Here is a 19,636-nt window from a genome sequence, read left to right as displayed (position 1 = left end):
CATGAGAATTATGCAGGACCATAAAATGCACATTAGAGCATCTGCAGCGACACTATTCAGTGCAGACGATGTTTAATGACTGATTTTGTGACCACTACACTGTGTGGAAAGCAGAAATGTGTACCAGGACTGACAAAAAAGAGGGAACTGTTCTGTTTGTGATTATTTGTTTCAGCGTAGCAATCTTTAGCTTGGCGTAGCAGCTAGTTGGCAGCTCTGTGAATGCAGACATGTAGCAGGTTGAAAAAATAACGTCATTAGATACTTTGGTGACCTGTTCATGTGACTATCACCGTGGACACACAAACAAACACAATGACAGACAAGTCTTTCTCTCCATCCAATCAAAAAATACTACACATCAGCAGCCACTGGCATGGCGATCTTTATTCCTTTCTCTACCTTCCCACATCCATTTAGCCTATACCCGACTGGGTGGCCACATATTGACCGACATGCAGTTTGTTGTTTAATTCATCTTGTGTTGTTATGTGGGGTCCACTAACAAAATAAAACATGTCTACTCTCTCCCGTGTCTGGCAAAGTTCTCTTTCAAACTTTGTTTGTTTGTTTGTTTGCTTAACGCCCAGCCGACCACGAAGGGCCATATCAGGGCGGTGCTGCTTTGACATATAACCTGCGCCACACACAAGACAGAAGTCGCAGCACAGGCTTCATGTCTCACCCAGTCACATTATTCTGACACCGGACCAACCAGTCCTAGCACTAACCCCATAATGCCAGACGCCAGGCGGAGCAGCCACTAGATTGCCAAATTTAAAGTCTTAGGTATGATTCGGCCGGGGTTCGAACCCACGACCTCCCGATCACGGGGCGGACGCCTTACCACTAGGCCAACAGTGCCGGTCCTCTTTCAAACTAAAGCATGGACAAGCACAATCAAAATGTAACAAGCATTGACCATAACGGGTCAAGATAGCCGCCTTGTGGTTGTGGTGTCTCGGGGGTGGGACATGGATACCGTCTCTTGGTCTGTTCAAACAGTTGACGTGTGTCCTAGTTGGACGGGATTCTAAAGCACGATTCTCAAGTCACGCACAACTGTTTGAAACCATACTCGTTTGAGAGACAGAGAGCAAGAGCAAGAGCAAGAGCAAGAGAGAGAGAGAGAGAGAGAGAGAGAGAGAGAGAGAGAGAGAGAGAGAGAGAGAGAGAGAGAGATGAGCAACAGAGAGAGGAAGAGAAAATAAATAAAAATAAAGTTCTGTTTTAGTTTGTTTTGTTTATGCATATGTGTGTGTGTGCGCAGACTCATGCAACAGGAACACTAACACAAGGAAATCAGTGATGCAAATCAAACATTTAGTTAGCAAAAGATCGCTTGTATGAACCTTCCAATACTTTTTCAAAGTAGTGATACTAATACTAATTTGCCTTATAACATTTGTAAGAACAAGTTTATAACAAGAGGCGAAGCCTTCAAGGCTCACGTAAGAAATCGACAAACAGTAACACAAACTCAATCACTCCGTCACACATACACACACACACACACAGTAAGCATAGGTGACACTGTGCAAGAAAGCGAGACACTAGATCTAGATCTGTCTGTCTGCCTGCATGTAGCCTACTTACAGGGACACGACTGCCAACTAGTCTCGGCCCGCTCAAAACAACAATGACCGAGACTTTCAGTAATTCCTTCGCGTGACGTCTAACCCACACACACACACACACAGAGCCTGCTTTAACATGCCGATAATACTGCTCATTAGTCCCCCACATTGTCAGCACAAAACGGTGACTCGAACACATACACACACACACACACACACACAAGGCGGCGGTCAACAGTCTTCACAGTGGTCACCCCCAGGGGGACACTGACGCGGCTACCTGTCACACACGGCTTTATTTACGTGTCACAATATAAATTACAAAAGTTATAAACCCTAATCAGTGAACAACACTCAGCAGAAACGCATACACATGAATTACAATTAAACGTAATACAATAAATGACCTTACTGGGAGAATGCAAGTTTCCAGTACAAAGGACTTAACATTTCTTACATACTGCTTGACTAAAACCTTTACAAACATTGACTATATTCTATACAAGAACCACTTAACAAGGGTAGAAGGAAAAACAGAATCCGTTAGTCGCCTCTTACGACATGCTGGAGAGCATCGGGTAAATTCTTTCTCGTCCCAACCAATATGGGACTCCCCCTAACCCTTTCTTTCTTTCTTTATTTGGTGTTTAACATCGTTTTCAACCATTCAAGGTTGTATCACGATGGGGAAAGGAGGGAGATGGGATATGGGAAAGGGGGGAGATGGGATAGAGCCACTTGTTTATTGTTTTTTGTTCACAAAAGCACAAATCAAAAAATTGCTCCAGGGGCTTGCAACGTAGTACAATATATGACCTTACTGGGAGAATGCAAGTTTCCAGTACAAAGGACTTAACATTTCTTACATACTGCTTGACTAAAATCTTTACAAACATTGACTATATTCTATACAAGAAACACTTAACAAGGGTAAAAGGAGAAACAGAACCGTTAGTCGCCTCTTACGACATGCTGGGTAGCATCGGGTAAATTCTTTCTCGTCCCAACCAATATGGGACTCCCCCTAACCCGCGGGGGTCCCCCTAACCCGAGGGGGGTAGTGTGAACATGGCATCACACTCTGTACACACACACTTTTTCAGTCCTGTGTGGGTTAACATATGTTGCTTTAAATGCCCAGACCGTGTGAACCTTGCACCACACTCTGTACATGCATGTTTTTCTCTTCGGTGTGTGTTAACATGTGCCGCTTCAAAGCACTTGACTTCGTGAACCTAGCATCACATTCTCTACATGCATGCTTTTTCACACATGAATGTGTTAACATATGTCGCTTCAATGTTCCAGGCTGGGTGAATCTAGCTTCACACTCTGAACATGCATACTTTTTCACTCCTGTATGCGTTAGCATGTGTCGCTTCAAAGTATCAGAGTGTGTGAACCTGGCATCACACTCTGAACATGCGTGCTTTTTTACTCCTGTATGTGTTAACATATGTTACTTCAAATTTCCAAATTGGGTGAATCTAGCTTCACACTCTGTACATGCATGCTTTTTCACTCCTGTATGTATTAGCATGTGTTGCTTCAAATTACTAGAGTCTGTGAACCTGGCATCACACTCTGTACATGCATACTTTTTTTTACACCTGTATGTGTTAACATATGTCGCTTTAAATTTCCTAACCGTGAGAACCGAGCATCACACTCTGTACAAGCATGCTTTTTCACTCCTGTATGTGTAAGCATGTGTAGCTTCAAAGTATTTGAGACTGTGAACCTGGCATCACACTCTGTACATGCATGCTTTTTCACTCCTGTATGCGTTAACATGTGTTTCTTCAAATTACCAGAGTCTGTGAACCTGGCATCACACTCTGTACATGCATGCTTTTTTACACCTGTATGTGTTAACATATGTCGCTTTAAATTTCCAAACTGGGTGAATCTAGCTTCACACTCTGTACATGCATGCTTTTTCACTCCTGTATGTATTAGCATGTGTTGCTTCAAATTACTAGAGTGTTTGAACCTGGCATCACACTCTGTACATGCATGCTTTTTCACTCCTGTATGTGTTAACATATGTTGCTTCAAATGTCCAGACTGCCTGAACCTAGCATCACACTCTGTACATGCATGCTTTTTCACTCCTGTATGTGTTAGCATGTGCCGTTTCAAAGGCCTAGAGTCTTTGAACCTGGCATCACACTCTGTACATGCATGCTTTTTCACTCCTGTATGTGTTAACATATGTTGCTTCAAATGTCCAGACTGCCTGAACCTAGCATCACACTCTGTACATGCATGCTTTTTTACTCCTGTATGTGTTAGCATGTGCCGCTTCAAAGGCCTAGAGTCTTTGAACCTAGCATCACACTTTGTACACGCATGCTTTTTCACTCCTGTATGTGTTAGCATGTGTTGCTTCAAAGACCTAGAGTGTTTGAACCTGGCATCACACTCTGTATATGCATATTTTTTCACACCTGTATGTGTTAACATATGTTGCTTCAAATTTACAGACCGCCCGAATCTAGCATCGCACTCTGTACTTGAATGTTCTTCTTGTTTCAGCCAGGTATCACTGTGAGCGCTGTCTGCAGCTTGTCCTTCCAATGTCAGCACTGTAGATATGGTAGCTGTGTCTGTGGCCACAACCTCTCTGACTGGCACTGGAAAATGAAAGCAAAAGCAAGTCATACAAGAGTGCTGATTATGATCCGTGAATAGCATACACTTTTTCTCCTATTTCCTTTTGCAGATTAAACATACACTGACAACAAAAAGTTAAGGATATTTTTTCAATGGTATAGCCCAGGTGTTAAGCAGCAGATTTTTGGTCAGAAATATACGTGTATTTGAAGATCAGTCTTTCTTTTGCTCAAAAATGTGTTTCTGGAATCTGGGCCATAACTGGAAATGACGTCACTGGTCCGTGACCACACCTACCCTCAAAAATGTTTTTTTACAGCATGATTCACTTTCAACCGTTGAAACAGTGACTTAAACTGAATGATAATTTACATTTTTTACATCCGAAAGTTTTGCGGCCCTATGCTCCACAGGGAGTCTACAGGAATAAGTCAAGTAAGTCAAGTCACATCCGAAAGTTTATTTGGTGTTCATACACATTTCCTTCAAATCCGTCGCGCTGTCAGGCTGATCTAGCGTGTAAAAGAGAGCGACCACAAAACTGAAAAAACAGCAAAAAATCCATGGTTTTTATGGTATTTTTGCTGTGTTTTAACTGTTTCTGCTCAGTGTATGGTGGCATGGCGTGTGGTCGAGAACAATATTGTTTTCCTTTTAATGTGCCAACGAGGTTTATAGACTTCACGATTAGATGGTACTTATCTCGGCGAGCATTGAGTTGGAACCACCATACTCTTCCAATTTTAAAGTTGATATGAAAAATCACTGATGTGTCAAATTACAGTCAAATCCTTGCAACAACGTGCGAAAGAAGTCGGTTTTTTTTCTTCTTCTCCTTCGTTAATGGACTGGATCTCCTATATACCGCCCTGATATGGCCCTTCGTGGTCGGCTGGGCGTTAAGCAAACAAACAAAAAAAATCTCCTATATGCACTCATGTGTTTGCACGAGTGGATTTTTACGTGCATGGCCGATTTTACCTCGCCTTTCAGGCAGCATACTCCGATTTCAGGGGAAGCATGCTGGGTATTTTTGTTTTTCTATAACCCACCGAACTCTGACATGAATTACACGATCTTTTCCGTGCGCACCTGGTCTTGTGCTTGCGTGAATATATGAAGGAAGATAAGGCGCTAGCAGGTCTGCACATTAGTTGACATGGGAGATCGGAAAAATCGCCACCCTGGACCCACCAGGCGGTTGCAGCCGGGATGTGAACTCACGACCTTCCGAGAAGGAGGCCGATGTCTTATCAACTATGCCACTGTGCCCGTCGAAATCCTTTCATATCTCTCTTTGTACCAGTGAACAATAAACAACCCAGTTAAGCTTTTATGTTTGTTTGTTTGCTTAACGCCCAGCCGACCACGAAGGGCCATATCAGGGCGGTGCTGCTTTGACATATAACGTGCGCCACACACAAGATAGAAGTCGCAGCACAGGCTTCATGTCTCACCCAGTCACATTATTCTGACACCGGACCAACCAGTCCTAGCACTAACCCCATAATGCCAGACGCCAGGCGGAGCAGCCACTAGATTGCCAATTTTAAAGTCTTAAGTATGACCCGGCCGGGGTTCGAACCCACGACCTCCCGATCACGGGGCGGACGCCTTACCACTAGGCCAACCGTGCCGGTCCAGTTAAGCTCAAAAATTACTTTCCTCTCACGTGAACTTCTGTATGTTGTAGATCGCCAACGGTCTTTTCATGCTTTAGTGCGAGAAAAGAACATCCTCTCACTTTGACACATAGCTAAACATAAAACCTTGCTGATTTCCCTGCACAGCGGTAATTGCTCAGTGTCAAGTTTTCTCCATTTATAATGTTGAAAATTGCTTAAAGTCATTCAAACAGACCATAGTTTTTGAAAAAGACTTTAGTGTATTTTTAGGATTATGAACAACTCTGTATGATGGCTTTCCCGATCTAACGTATAAAAGAACCCATCGTTATTCAGCAAATTAAGACAATTTCCAAATTACAGTGGTTTTATTGTTTGTAAAATCACTTGATGAGCATTGTTGCAAAAACAAATTCGAACATCTTTTAATAACATGAGATTACATAACAATTTGATCGAAAAATAGACAGTGACTAAGTTTGCTCAAAATGACTCCGGACTCCGAGGTTGGTGTGTTTCATCTGTATTTTTGGAGTCTTTCACACACTCTGGTGCTAATGTAAGTGATCAGGATGGCAAGAGTAACGAACGAACCACCAAGAAATCTTGTTTTCAGCTGGGCCCTGAAACCTATGTCGACCTTTTAACAGAGCTGCCCAAGTTTTCCAGCCTGGGGAGAAAGTGATGCTTAAGAAACCTCATTAAACATTTCAAAATCAACTGCTTTGGGTAATTTGAACAATTTACCATCAAGACGTGCAGGTCGCCCACATCTCTCTCTCATCATAAAGACCCACTTTTCTGAGACTTTCCCTGTTGTTAGATTCCCTCTCTGTTAAGACATACATGGCTTATATTCGACAAAGATATAAATAGAGGTACAGTACCACTGTCCTGGTCTCTTGTCTCCTGTTTCAGCCAGGTATCGCTGTGAGTGCTGACTGCACCTTGTCCTTTCAATGGCTGCACTGTATCAAATGTTTCTCCTGGTTCCTGTTTTGGGCAATGGCATTCTGCTTGCTGATTCAACATACCTGAAAGCAGAAGCAGGCAATTTCAAAAGCAACACTCAATAGAGTCTAAACTGTGTCAAGTCCCAAACACACCACCCCAGCTGGCAACCACAATATATTGGTCAGCCAGACCGTTTTGTCTACTACCCCCTCCAAACCCTTCCTTCAAAAGGTGTGAAGTGCTTTCTTCTTCTTCTTCGTTCATTGGTGAAATGACATGGATCACAGGATCTTTTCAGTGCGCACTTGGTCTTGTGCTTGCGTGTGGGGGATAAGGCACTAGCAGGTCTGCACATAAGTTGACCTGGGAGATCGAAAAAATATCCACCCTTAACCCACCAGGCGGTAGCGTCCAGGATTGAAGTGCTTTCAAGACTGGTCGTCACCAATAATGTCATTTGAGACAGTGATATCAAAATCGAGACCGGAGGTCAAGATTTTGATATCACTGTCGAAACAGACCAATAGCAGAAGATATCATCACACAGTCAGTCAATGTTAGATATATTGCTAATTCTCTGGACATTTTGTATTTACTGTAAAGAAATTACAAAAGTATTTGTCTCAGTTTTGGCTGTTCCATATCCCTCCCTCTGATTATTATTTCTTTTTGTTCACGCTTTTCTTGTACTTTTCAGTATTTCAAAATGTTTTTTCCTTCAAAAAGTCTTTAGTCACTTGCTCAACTAAATTCTGGGATAATTACATTTTCAAATACAGTCGAACTCGCTTAAGACGAATTACTGGGGATCGGGAAATAAGTTCGTCTTAACCGAAATTCGTATCAAAAGAGATCTCTGCCATCGTTGTAGGCAATCTGTCTGACTGTAGTCGCGATCAAAGCTGATCATTATAACAGTCATTCATGTTCAGTGTCTGAGCTATCAATCACTTTGATTCTAAATTTAAAATTGTTTTGTGAGAACAGTGTAATCAGTTTAACTTTATTCAGTGATCGGTTGAGCGATGGTTCAAGCAGTCGACGCAAGGGAAGATACTCTTTGTAATATGATCACATCCGGTCCATGTGCGATGTTTCGCTCATGATCATGACGAAGTTCCAGCTGGAGTTTAGCAAACAAGAAAAACAATACAAACCCCCAAAAATAAGAGAAGAGTTTATTTGATTCAAATAAGTGAACAAACACATGAGGTCAACATACACAAGTATATTTATGGAAGTAAGGGAATTAGTGACCACCCTTGGACACCAAATAAACATGGCGGAACACTTGCATTCCGGCGACTTTGACACATTCAAACTTCTCAAATTCCCATGATATGTCGATCTCGGGACGAGTTTAAAGATTTCGTCATAAGCGTGAGCACAGACACTATGCATGCTTGGGAATCCAAAAAATGCTCGTTATAAGCATAAATTCGTTACAAAGAATTCATTTCAAGCATTTATTTTAAGCATGAAGAAAGAGGTATTCAGTTGGGAACTTAAAACTAATACGTTATAAGTGAAAATTCGTAACTAGCGTGTTCGTTTTAGGTGGGTTTGACTGTATATTTTTTTGTTTTAAATTTAGGTGTTTTTGGTTTGAAGTGGGGAAGCAATAAAGAGGTCGGAAATGTCGTCGATATCACTTTTGCACTGAGCTCAATTTTGCCCAATTGACCAATGGAAATCCACGTAACATATGAAATAGCAATATTGAACCTTACCATAGAGGCGTGTTTCAGTGATGTGCCAACACTCTTCTGCGACATCAATCTCTATCTTGACATCTGAGAGAAGAGCTGAGTCTCCTTCCTCCATGCTGTTGGGAGAAGCCATGGTTCCTGACAGTTCAAGGTGCTGACTGTTCACTGATCAAGGTGTTGGCCGATCATAGCAGCTCACTCTTCAAGGTGTTGGCCGATCATAGCAGCTCACTCTTCAAGGTGTAGGGCGATCATAGCAGCTCACTGATCAAGGTGTTGGCCGATCATAGCAGCTCACTCTCCGAGGTGTTGTAGGTTCATGGTTGATCAGCGTTCAAATCATTGCTGTGGGAACAACAATGTTCAGCAGTTTAAAGAAGCAGAGAAAAGATTTCTCTTTCGCTCACACACACACACACACACACACACACACACACACAGACACACACACACACACACACACACACACACACACACACACACACACACACACACACACACACAGACACACTAAAGTGTTTGGACACACTGCTTAAAGAAAAATCATGCATCGCAAAATGCAGGGTTCAAATCTCACACCAACAGCAATGGACCGGTCCCACTTTGAAAAACACCAAACTGGCAGCAGGGGTTAGCATTCAATCCATTTTAAGACTTCTGATCTACACACCACACAGATTTTCTTATTTGCTTTGACATATAACGTGCGCCACACACAAGACAGAAGTCGCAGCACAGGCTTCATGTCTCACCCAGTCACATTATTCTGACACCGGACCAACCAGTCCTAGCACTAACCCCATAATGCCAGACGCCAGGCGGAGCAGCCACTAGATTGCCAATTTTAAAGTCTTAGGTATGACCCGGCCGGGGTTCGAACCCACGACCTCCCGATCACGGGGTGGACGCCTTACCACTAGGCCAACTGTGCCGGTGATTTTCTTATTAGTTCCGGAATAAAATAGGTCTGTCCAACTTATCGCCAAACAATACAAACTTCATGGGACCTATTTTAATGCTACTTTTAGTCAATTTGGATGCTAATTGCATTCAGTTGATTGCCTAGCTGTCTTTCAATACAGTTAATGATTATTCTCCCTCCCCTCTGCTACTAACTTCCCATCTGTAAAGTAGAAAGGTTGTGTATTATGCATTATTTCCCCAGCAACCACAGGTTCTTCACACAGCAACCAGCCACAAGCTCATGGGTAGATATATCAGAGTTTTTGGGGACAATACTTTCCAATGATTGAAAAGTTAATAAAAGTTGACAAAATATACCTCTCTGGTACAGATAACAAATAGGTACATGTATTGCAGTTTTACAAGCTATGTTCTAAGGCCTGTAATTCTCTGATTTTTTTTAACACTGAGTCAAGTTTTGACTAAATGTTTGAACATAGACGGGGGATTTTGACAAGGGTGGTGATGTATGTGACTGTGTATGTGCATTTATTCCCCCCTCTGCTTCTTTACCTTCGTAAACTTGTAGAGCTAGTTATTTTTCATAACCCAGCAACCAAACAAATAACGAGCCAGCAACAACCTCAATCCTCCATAGCGCAATGGGTTGAGAAGCTGTTCTGTGTCGGTACTACTTTTGCAACTGAAAAGTTCCGAACGCTCTAATGTACAAAATATACATCTCTGGAGAAAACAATACAAACATACCGCATTTAAATTAACAACTACAGGCTTGAACACATGAATCTCCATATAAAATCCATGAGTTCGGTTGTTTTCTGAATCTAGATCTGCCGTGCACAAACGTTCAACACAAGAAAATTCCCAAGGCAAGTAACTCTCATACTTTGTCTAGCGACAAGAGTAGTTCCCCTTTCAAATTTCTTTTCACTCAGTTTCTTCGACAACAGACTGCAATCCGACGGTCAGTTTTCAACAATAATTCATTTTATAAACAGATCACACGCAACCAAATGCACACATCTGATCAATTTAAAGAACATAAATCCGTTTCATACACTATTTTGCCCCAGAAAACTGAACTTCATACAGTTTTTAACGTTGGAACACGGGTGCAAAAGTTCGTCTGCTAGTCCCATTTGACGAAAGAACATTATCCTAAGCGATACCAAAACATAAACAGAACACACAATATCTGCCTTTACTGCCACAGCAGAATAACAGCATATCTGTGTACTTGATTTTAGTCCAAAACAGGGAAAACTGACAAAAAGTATTAACAGAACGGAATGATTGCACGGAACTATATTACCGCGCATTAATCGATCGCTTGCGCAGGTTGACTGGCTGAGTGAATTGGATTCAATCAAACTTTCGCAAAAAGGCTCCTCTTTTCTTTGAATAATTGAAGAAAGGAGGAATAAAGAGGTTACACACCTCGTCTCAGTGATTATTAAAAATAATGGTCTCAGTTCGCGGTCATGAAAAAGCTTGCGGAAGCTCGCATTTTTCATGATCCGTGAACTTCGACCATTATTTTTAATAATCACTGAGACTCGGCATGTAACCTCTACGCATAAAGCAGATAGAAAAAAAAACAATGGACCGATCTTCATGAAACTATACAATGTACATGTATAAACAAATTCTCCCAAGTGATACCCCAAGATGTTTTTGATAAACCAAGGGACATCATTTACACAACAGAGTTGCCTCCCTTGATTGAAAATGGCAGCGTTAATGATGTTTCTGTTCTTAAACCCCATGTAAAAAACACGGAAATCATTCATACAGTTCATTTTGAGACTTCAAAAGTCTTAAATGACTTTTTAATTATGCTTGCGGGGGCAGGTTCTGCAAAATTGGAGGCTTTATTGCCACTAAATCGTGAGCTATGTATAAGGCAGGTCTCACGGTAAGTTCACGGTCCATCTGGCATCTCACATTTCCATGGAATTGCTTGAACAAATTTTTCCATTAACTCTACACGGCCCTTTTACAGCAGGCAAAAAATCCGGGAAATGATGTCTGTCGCAAATTGAATGATAGCACAGTTTACCGATGACGCTCTTGTAAAGTCAATTTTTATTTCAATAAATCTTCGTGTGTTTTCTGTCTCGTTTTTAACGTATACACACCACCACAAATAACCAAAAATATATAAACGAACATTTTTTTTTTTAAATTAGTAAACAATATATTGTGGATTTGAAATGCTTTTTGTCAGCTCTGAAGATATCATGGTTACAGCGAGTCCTTTGTAGTGAAGGAAAAGTAACTAAACTTCTACAAGCTCTGTGTCCACTTGTGCATAACATTCACAAGAGAGGAGGTGAGTTTGGAAACATATTGATGCAAAGAGTTCAGAATCCTTTCTGGAGAGATGATTTCAAACATTATAAGCTTTTTGCATGCAAATGCGTCCCCATCTCCTTGAGTGATTTTGCTTCAGAGCGTCTGTATTATAATGTGCATATTTGCATAGATAAAAAGGTTATTTTTAACAGGAATTGGATGGAAAACAGAATTATTACAGTCGGTCACTTGATGAGAGCCGATGGGATTTTGTCATATTTATAACGATTTTAAATTGAAACATCCAAATTTACAACTGAATTTTGTTTTTTTTAGGGCATTATGCGCTCAGTTAAGAATTATCATAAAAGATTAAAGTTGGATGGAATGTTTTTCATATTGGTGATGATATTGTATGGAAACAAATAGCTAAAGCCAGTAAAGGAGAAGTAAAACATATATACCCATCTTGTGAAAAATGATGGCAATCTACAGTGCATGGAAAAATGGTCTAATTTATTGAATTTTGATGTGAATGTTAGAAAGGTGTTTTTGACAATAAGGTGAACCTGAGGTGGTTCGAATATAGAATACTAGGCTAATACTACATAGAATTTTTCCCACTTAACGCCTGTTATTTTTGATGAAAATTTCTAACACATCACTATGTAGCTTTTGTACACAGGAAGAGGAAACCTTAGAACATTTGTTTTGGGAGTGCACAAGAGTTAAGCTTTTTTGGTCTGATTTCACAGAATGGTTATGCATTGCAGCAATTTGAATTTGTCAAAAGAGCTTGTCATTTTAGGGTATTTAGACAACTTTCATACGGATGCTGTTTTTGATTTGTTTATTCGCCTTGCCAAACTTCTTCTTCTTCTGCGTTCGACGGACTCTCCTTGCCAAACAAAGTATATTTGGAGCCAAATTAAATAAGACAGTCCCAACACTAAATGTTTTTGTGAAAATTGTTAAACAAAGGTTTTTGATCGAAAAGTATAATGCTAGTGTAAATAATTATTATGGTAAATTTGCAAAGGATTATATTGTTTATATAGACACTTTTTTAATTGATGCCATAGGATAATTGTATTGATTGATTTTGTATGAACATTTTTGAATGTGATACCCCCTGACCCATTTATTCATAACATGTTATTAGTTATACAGTACTTTCATGCCGATAATTAAACCCCATGTATACTTGGAGGCTAAAGTGTGACCACCGTCCCCACCTACCCCCCACCTACCCCAACCTCAGTTACCCCCCCCCCCCCCAACCTCAGTTACCCCCCCTTCCATGTCCCCTGTCTTTTCAACAACCAACCCTACTGTCTATGTCTGTGTCTTGTCTAGGTATGTGCGTGTGTATGCGCTAAGACAGTCATACCTTAAGTTGATAAACTCTGTGTATGCTGTATGTTATGTTGTGTTTATGTGTATATAAAAGAATCTTAAAAATAAAGATTTAAAAAAAATAAAAAATAAAAATATTACTATTAGTAAACAATATATTAGCCAACAAACACTTTTGCTATGTCAGCCATGCAATACTGTAAAACCTGCTATAATCTTAAAGATATATAGTCTAAGCCGCCATTTTGGAGAGTTTTCCGACGATTTGGACCTTCAAAAACTCAAGGGACATTCACTAACACTGTACTGTAATTTAGAAACACCTGCAATAATTTGCTCAAAACAGCTCTGAAACTATGCCAAATAATTAAATAAATTTTAATCAGCGAGCGGTTTGCATCACCTTCTCCTTGCAAGTGTTGAGACTTCTGGTCTTTATCATTATCTATTTAGTTTTCATAGATGATAGATACCCATTCGTCAACAAAGATCAAGACCGTTGGATTAAAGCTGTGGTCTATTTATGACTTTCCGGGGCTACGAGGTTGAAAATTTGTTTGTTTGTTTATTTGTTGCTTAACGTCCAGCCGACTACGCAGAGCCATATCAGGACGAGGAAGGGGGGGATGAAGGGGGCCACTTGTCAAGCGATTCCTGTTTACAAATGCACTAACCCATTACTTGTGTCCCAGCAGGCTTTAGTAAAACTAAATTAATACCTACTGGAAGATTACTAGTTTCCAGTATGTTAAAATAGGCTTAACCTATCTACTGCTGGACTTACATCAGAACACTAACAGATTAAACTATACATGAATCGCGAGACAAGTGCAGGGGTGTACCTTAACTTTTTTTGCTACCGGCCAGGGGGGCCGGTAAGTCAAAAATTGAACCGGCCCCCCCAAATCCCAACCGGCCCCCAACTTGCCGGGATTTCTTACAACCGCCCCAGCGGCTCGTCGCTTGCAAACCACATACACAAAAGACGTACATTCATACTTATAATGCATACATGTGGATTTGCACTACTAATAACTACCACAAACACACAGAAAACTTGATGACTAAAATGCTATGTTTTAATATAATGATAATTAACCTTGTTTTAATAAAGAATTTAAAATAAAAGCCGCCACAAAGAAACAAGAAATCAAAACCACATTCACACCCTGTCACACAATCACACACTAAACCTCACTAAAAGTTACCCCCTTTATGTACCCCTACCACACAATTTACAAAGTAATTTACTATGGAACTTTACTAACCACATAAACACACACTACAAAAGAGTAAATCAGCATTTTTTTTCAATTTAAATTATGTTTTTTGTTGTATAAAACCAAGTATAAAAAGCTGACTACAAACAAAACATTTTCTAAGTTGCTTTCTTGTTTTGTTTCTTTTTCTTTATGTCTGTGTTATTAATATTACTGTAAAAGTTGCATACCAGCCAAATTTACCACAGCTTAAGTCATAAATAATCAAAAGCATTACATTTCATTTCTATTTCCTAATGAAAACAAACAGATGTTCAGATTTCCTGATCCTAGAATTGTTCACAGGTGATCTTTATGCTTTTGATTCAGCAGAGTTGCATCCCTTGTCCTATTGTTGAAGGTCTGTCTTTTCTTCTTTATCACATATAGTGGATCTGGGTGGTTTTTTTTACTTCCTTAGTTGAAGGGAAATAATTGACAGCAGTAGTACTGTCACTACTTGTACTAAGTTGGTCAGCAAAGCTGGTGTTAACATATTTGGGAAAACGGTCTCAATGAGTATCCCTGCAGTCAATGACATAATTATATACATTTCCCAGAAACTGGATCAGTGGTACATAGCAGGCACATCAAAGGAAAAATACAGAGGGCTAGGGGGAATATGTTTGCTCTGGATGGGCGGTCAGATCAAAGGCAGATGCATTGTAAAAGCTGGTTGGCCTTGAGACCTGGGTCAATGACGTTACTTGCAATCTGAACACAGCTGCCTGTCGAGACACTGACCTTCTTACTCGGGGTCAATGACCGAGTTTTTATCTGAGAGGAAACTGTTTTACAACATGTGAAAGTCTCTGAAGGATTGGTGAGCGCAGGATAAGATCAGAGAGGGGGTGAAGTGAATAGTGCAAAGAGGGGGGAGTTTAACTATTTTGACTGCTGATGCAATCGCCAGCGGCTCGTGGCACTGGAGGGGTGATGACACGGTCAAGTGAGGCGGAGGGGGGTAGCTGTCTAGCCAATGTGTCTGACATTGATTGATGGCAGTCCTGAGTCCTCAAAGTGGGGGAAGGGGGGGGGGATGAGTGGGCAGTAGAGAAGTGACAGATTTTGAGATCGCCCGCAGAGATATTTGTTCGCCGGCCGTTCCGATTGACTACGTTGCCTAACGACTTTGTACTTCAGCAAAATTTGAACCCGCCCGGCGGGCGATTTCAGAGGAATTTCGAACTCGCCCGACGCGATTTGAAGTCGCCGCGGGCGAGCGGGCGAGCGCCAAAACTCACCCCTGCAAGTGGCAAGAGAAGAGATTTTTGAAAAAAATACAGGTGAATGAGCAAGAAGGCAGAAAAAAGAAAAGAATTCATGAAGAAAAAGAGAGCATGACAGGAAAGAGGAACCAAAAATCTACCTAACAGCAAACTAGAAAGCTCCTGCGGTTCCAAAAACAGGAGGGGCCTTTAATTTCATAACCGCAGTGCCCCACTGCGGGAGAGGTTGAAAATAGGGATACAATCATGTACAGAATTCTGTACAGCAAACACTACCCGAAACCCCACCTATACGGCGTGTATGACCTTGAGAGCTTCAGTCAACGCTTGAATTTTGCAGTGGTAACATCCGGTTTGCTCTCTCAAGACTGATCATATTTTATCTTCAAGAGAGATCAAGGGAAAAAAATAAACGCCCCGGCGAAGATTCGAACTCTCGACCTTCAAGTTTACAAGATGTACATATATATACATTAGGCCAAAAAAAAAAATTGTCTGTTTAGGGTAACCCGACCGACCCTATCGATTTGGCGCCGACCCAAAAACTTTTTTTTGATTTCAAAAAAAAAAGAAAAAAAAAGAGGTAAAAATGCTAAAAAGAGACATTTGGCGTTTCATTTACACACACACACAAAAAAACAAAAACCTACCTACCTACCGACCCTACTTTTTTTGGTCATGTTACCCTAAACAGACAATTTTTTTTTTTGGCCTTATGCACCTCCAAAAAGCTTGTTTGTTCTCAAATTTAAAGTCAGGAGAGGCCACCTAAACCCTCCCTAAAATGCTAAAACTCATTTTCGGCAGGGGGACGCTGCCCCCCCCCCCCCCCCTAGACGCCCCAGCAAGGGCGCTGCCCTGCACCCCGCCGGAGCCTTGGCTGCCCCTGGCCTTCCAAAATGTTTAGTCCTGGCAACATTTTCGGCTCTCAGCCATGCGACCAGAAGTTAAAGCCGGTGTCACGATTTCATCTTTCGCCTGTATACATATTTACCCCTCGACATATACTCAAGACTGAAATGTTGTTTCCTGGTCCGGGAACGTAGAAGAAGAAGAAGAAGTTTCCTGGTAAAATTAAGAAGTGAAATTATTTATGGACGAAAAGCATGTCAGTTTCTTGCATGTGAAGAAAATTGAAGGTAAAATTTAATAGATTTCACCCCCAAAATCGAATCCTTCGAAAACGTGTGTACTGAGTGGTTACATCCCTTGAGTAAGAAGAAAAACATTTTAAGATGAATCAAATTTCTAAGTTAAATAAAACAAATTGGTTGGAAAAATTTGGCCTCATGAATGTAAGGTACACAAGGTCGCTCATCAGTACTATCGAAGGTGCACTCTTCCCCTGCCATCCAAAGTGCTGCTGATCGTACTGTGGACCATGTATTTCCCTCTTCGATTCTAATTTGTGATCAAAAATGGTATTTTGACTTTCAATGCAAAATATTTCTTCTTATTCATTGGAATGGGACGTAACCGCTTGGTGCGATTTCGAATACATCGAATTTTGGGTAAAATTGGTCGAATTAGACTACATCACAAATCTGCTTCAGTTGCAAGATCTTGACAAGAATTTCTCACTCGAGATAATTGAAACGCTTGAACTAGGCGGAGAAACTTTCAGTCTGAAGCAAGTTTTGGCTAACGCTCTCTCGATAGCTGTAACACAGTGAGCGAGTTTTAGCGTCAACTAAGGTGACTCGAGTCGAACCGGAGGTCGCAAAAACTCGGTCCGGTACGACTGGAGTGACGTCACCGGTTAACCAACTTTCAACCTTGCTTCCTGCGTAGGGTCTCTCCAGTTCCAAGATGGCTGCCAAGGCGAGGTGAGAAACTTCTGCAAATATTTTTTGACAAAGTTACGGATTGTGAGAAGACATTTGTTGTAAATCACTTAGCCTTTCAAAAATTAAGGATACTGGGTTGGATACTGTCTTGGTTTTAATGCATTTTATTTTAGCAGTGATGTTTATTTTGGGAAGAAATGAGGTCAACAGGAGTTTGGGTGCGATTTCGGCTCAAATGTACTTTAGCGCCCTGAACTTTTACCCGGCTGTTTTGCGCTCGATTTTCACGCTCACTTCTTCATTGACGTTCGAATCGATAGTTCGATGTTTTGGCATTACATTCACATCAACAATAAAACAGTACTGCTTGTTCATCATCGTCGTCCATCAACTCTCCACAACAGTAAATCCGTAACGCGCTTGTCGCCATCAGCAATTGACGACGTGACGAAAATATTCTGAAATTCTGAAATCTTGTTGCAAGGGACGCGACTGGACACAACCCAACAGCGTTTCCGCGAAGAAAAAAAACCAGACATGCGCAGTGACCCTACCGTAGCTCAACCCTGTTCCTCGCGAAAACTCGCTCAGTGTAAGTAATGAAAACACAACGCTAAAGTTCACTTGAAGATTACCTGTTTCAAATCCACTGAGATTCGGCGTGTGACCTCTACTTATAACACCGACTGTAAAAGAAGTCATTGGTAGCTTGAGTAGATCTACACAGTGATAGCACAAATAATCCACTTACTCTTCTTGTCAGCGTATGGCGTTTGCTCACGTGACAAATGGCAGCAGTAGTCAAACGGAGTGATTTCCCTTACGTCTTTTTGCCTGAACTGCCAAAAAAGAAAGGATAGGCACCAGAAAAGTACAATAAAACCCTGCTCAGCCGGCAATGCTTTAAAACTGAGAGCTGTGAGGTCACGAAATGATCGTGGCTTAGTCGAGATCAAAAGATATGCTAATTCGAAAACACAAACTAATATTGACGTCAACATCAAATTTCAAAGAAAAGTCCACCCAAAATAGTAATTAGTGTACGCTCACAACCAACCGTAGCTCTCTATTTTACAAGATCCGAGAGAGAGAGAGAGAGAGAGAGAGAGAGAGAGAGAGAGAGAGAGAGAGAGAGAGAGAGAGAGAGAGAGAGACTCAGACTCAGAACTTTATTACAAAAGGATAAAGGTTTTAGGCAAAGCCTATTCTTCCAACCTGTCCTTCATACAACACATAAAGACAGACGGACATAAAAAATAAAAATTCAATCATATAACATACATAATTACATTGTATGGATTGCAACACAATGTGCATTTAAGTAATTATATAGGGAGAACTCAAAAATTACAAAATTACATTGACACAGTTAAACCTTTCATTTTGAGAATTAAGTTGCTCAAATCAGCTACACATCCGTTAACACTAGTACAAAATGTTCAACAAAATAACAATCAAACAAGACATTTCATTCACGAATTATGTGTGAACGTGACTGTCTCTTAAACATTTTCACTGAAGTTGCATTTCTTATCTGTTGGGGGAAGGAGTTCCAGAGAAACGCTCCCGAGAAGGCTAAGCTCGATTTATAGAGGTCTATGCGAGGTATAGGAGGGATGATTTTTTGGGACCCATATCTTTTTGTGGCATGTTTGAAATGTGATTGCAAATATTTAGGACAGTCGTCATTTAGAATTTTATACATGAACACAGCCTTGTTTAACGTCAACTGATCTTTCAAGGGGAGGAAATTCAGGAGCTTTAGTTATCATCCGTGGACCTATTCAAATCATGCAGAATAAGTTTTGCAGCTCGGCGATGTAGGGAATTGAGTCTTTTTAAATGAACGTCACTGCAGTTTGCCAGTTATCCCAAAGTGTTGAAGCGAAGTTTATATGAGGCATTATGTGGGCGTAATAGAACATTTTGAGTGCTTCAGAATCGGCGTAATGCCTTAATTTTGATAACAGGTACAAATTCTTTGATACTACTTTGCAAATATTACTCAGATGAGTTTGCCATTTCAACTCTTGATCAATGGTAACACCTAATAGTCTATGTTCCCTAACTTGCTGCACTTCGGAGTTGAGCCAACTGACAGTTGTAAAAGTAAAGGACTTAACTGGTGTTTTTGTCTCGTGGTTATCACCATACTCTTTGTTTTAATCGGATGAATGATCATTGCATTAGAAACGCATCACTCAGTGATTTCATCCACACTTGTTTGAAGAGAAAAGTTGACGGATTCCAAAGATTTTTGACTGGTGTGAAAAGAAGAGTCATCCGCGAAGAACTCACATCTAAC

At 40.8% G+C, this 19,636-nt stretch overlaps 1 protein-coding gene across 1 annotated transcript; it reads right to left on the bottom strand.

The window, feature by feature from the left end:
• Positions 1-1,302: 1,302 nt before the first annotated feature.
• Positions 1,303-18,106, bottom strand: LOC138949418 (gastrula zinc finger protein XlCGF57.1-like). The gene is made up of 4 exons (XM_070321242.1): positions 17,967-18,106; positions 8,503-8,826; positions 6,706-6,852; positions 1,303-4,213 (listed from the first exon to the last, which is right to left on the bottom strand). The coding sequence occupies exons 2-4, from the start codon at positions 8,612-8,614 to the stop codon at positions 3,126-3,128; spliced, it is 1,347 nt and encodes a 448-aa protein (XP_070177343.1). The 5' UTR covers positions 8,615-8,826; positions 17,967-18,106; the 3' UTR covers positions 1,303-3,125.
• Between the last annotated feature and the right edge of the window lie 1,530 nt (positions 18,107-19,636).

This window comes from Littorina saxatilis, linkage group LG15 (assembly GCF_037325665.1).
Source record: "Littorina saxatilis isolate snail1 linkage group LG15, US_GU_Lsax_2.0, whole genome shotgun sequence".
Taxonomy (NCBI): Eukaryota; Metazoa; Mollusca; class Gastropoda; order Littorinimorpha; family Littorinidae; genus Littorina; species Littorina saxatilis.
This window is presented reverse-complemented; position numbering and strand designations above follow the sequence as displayed.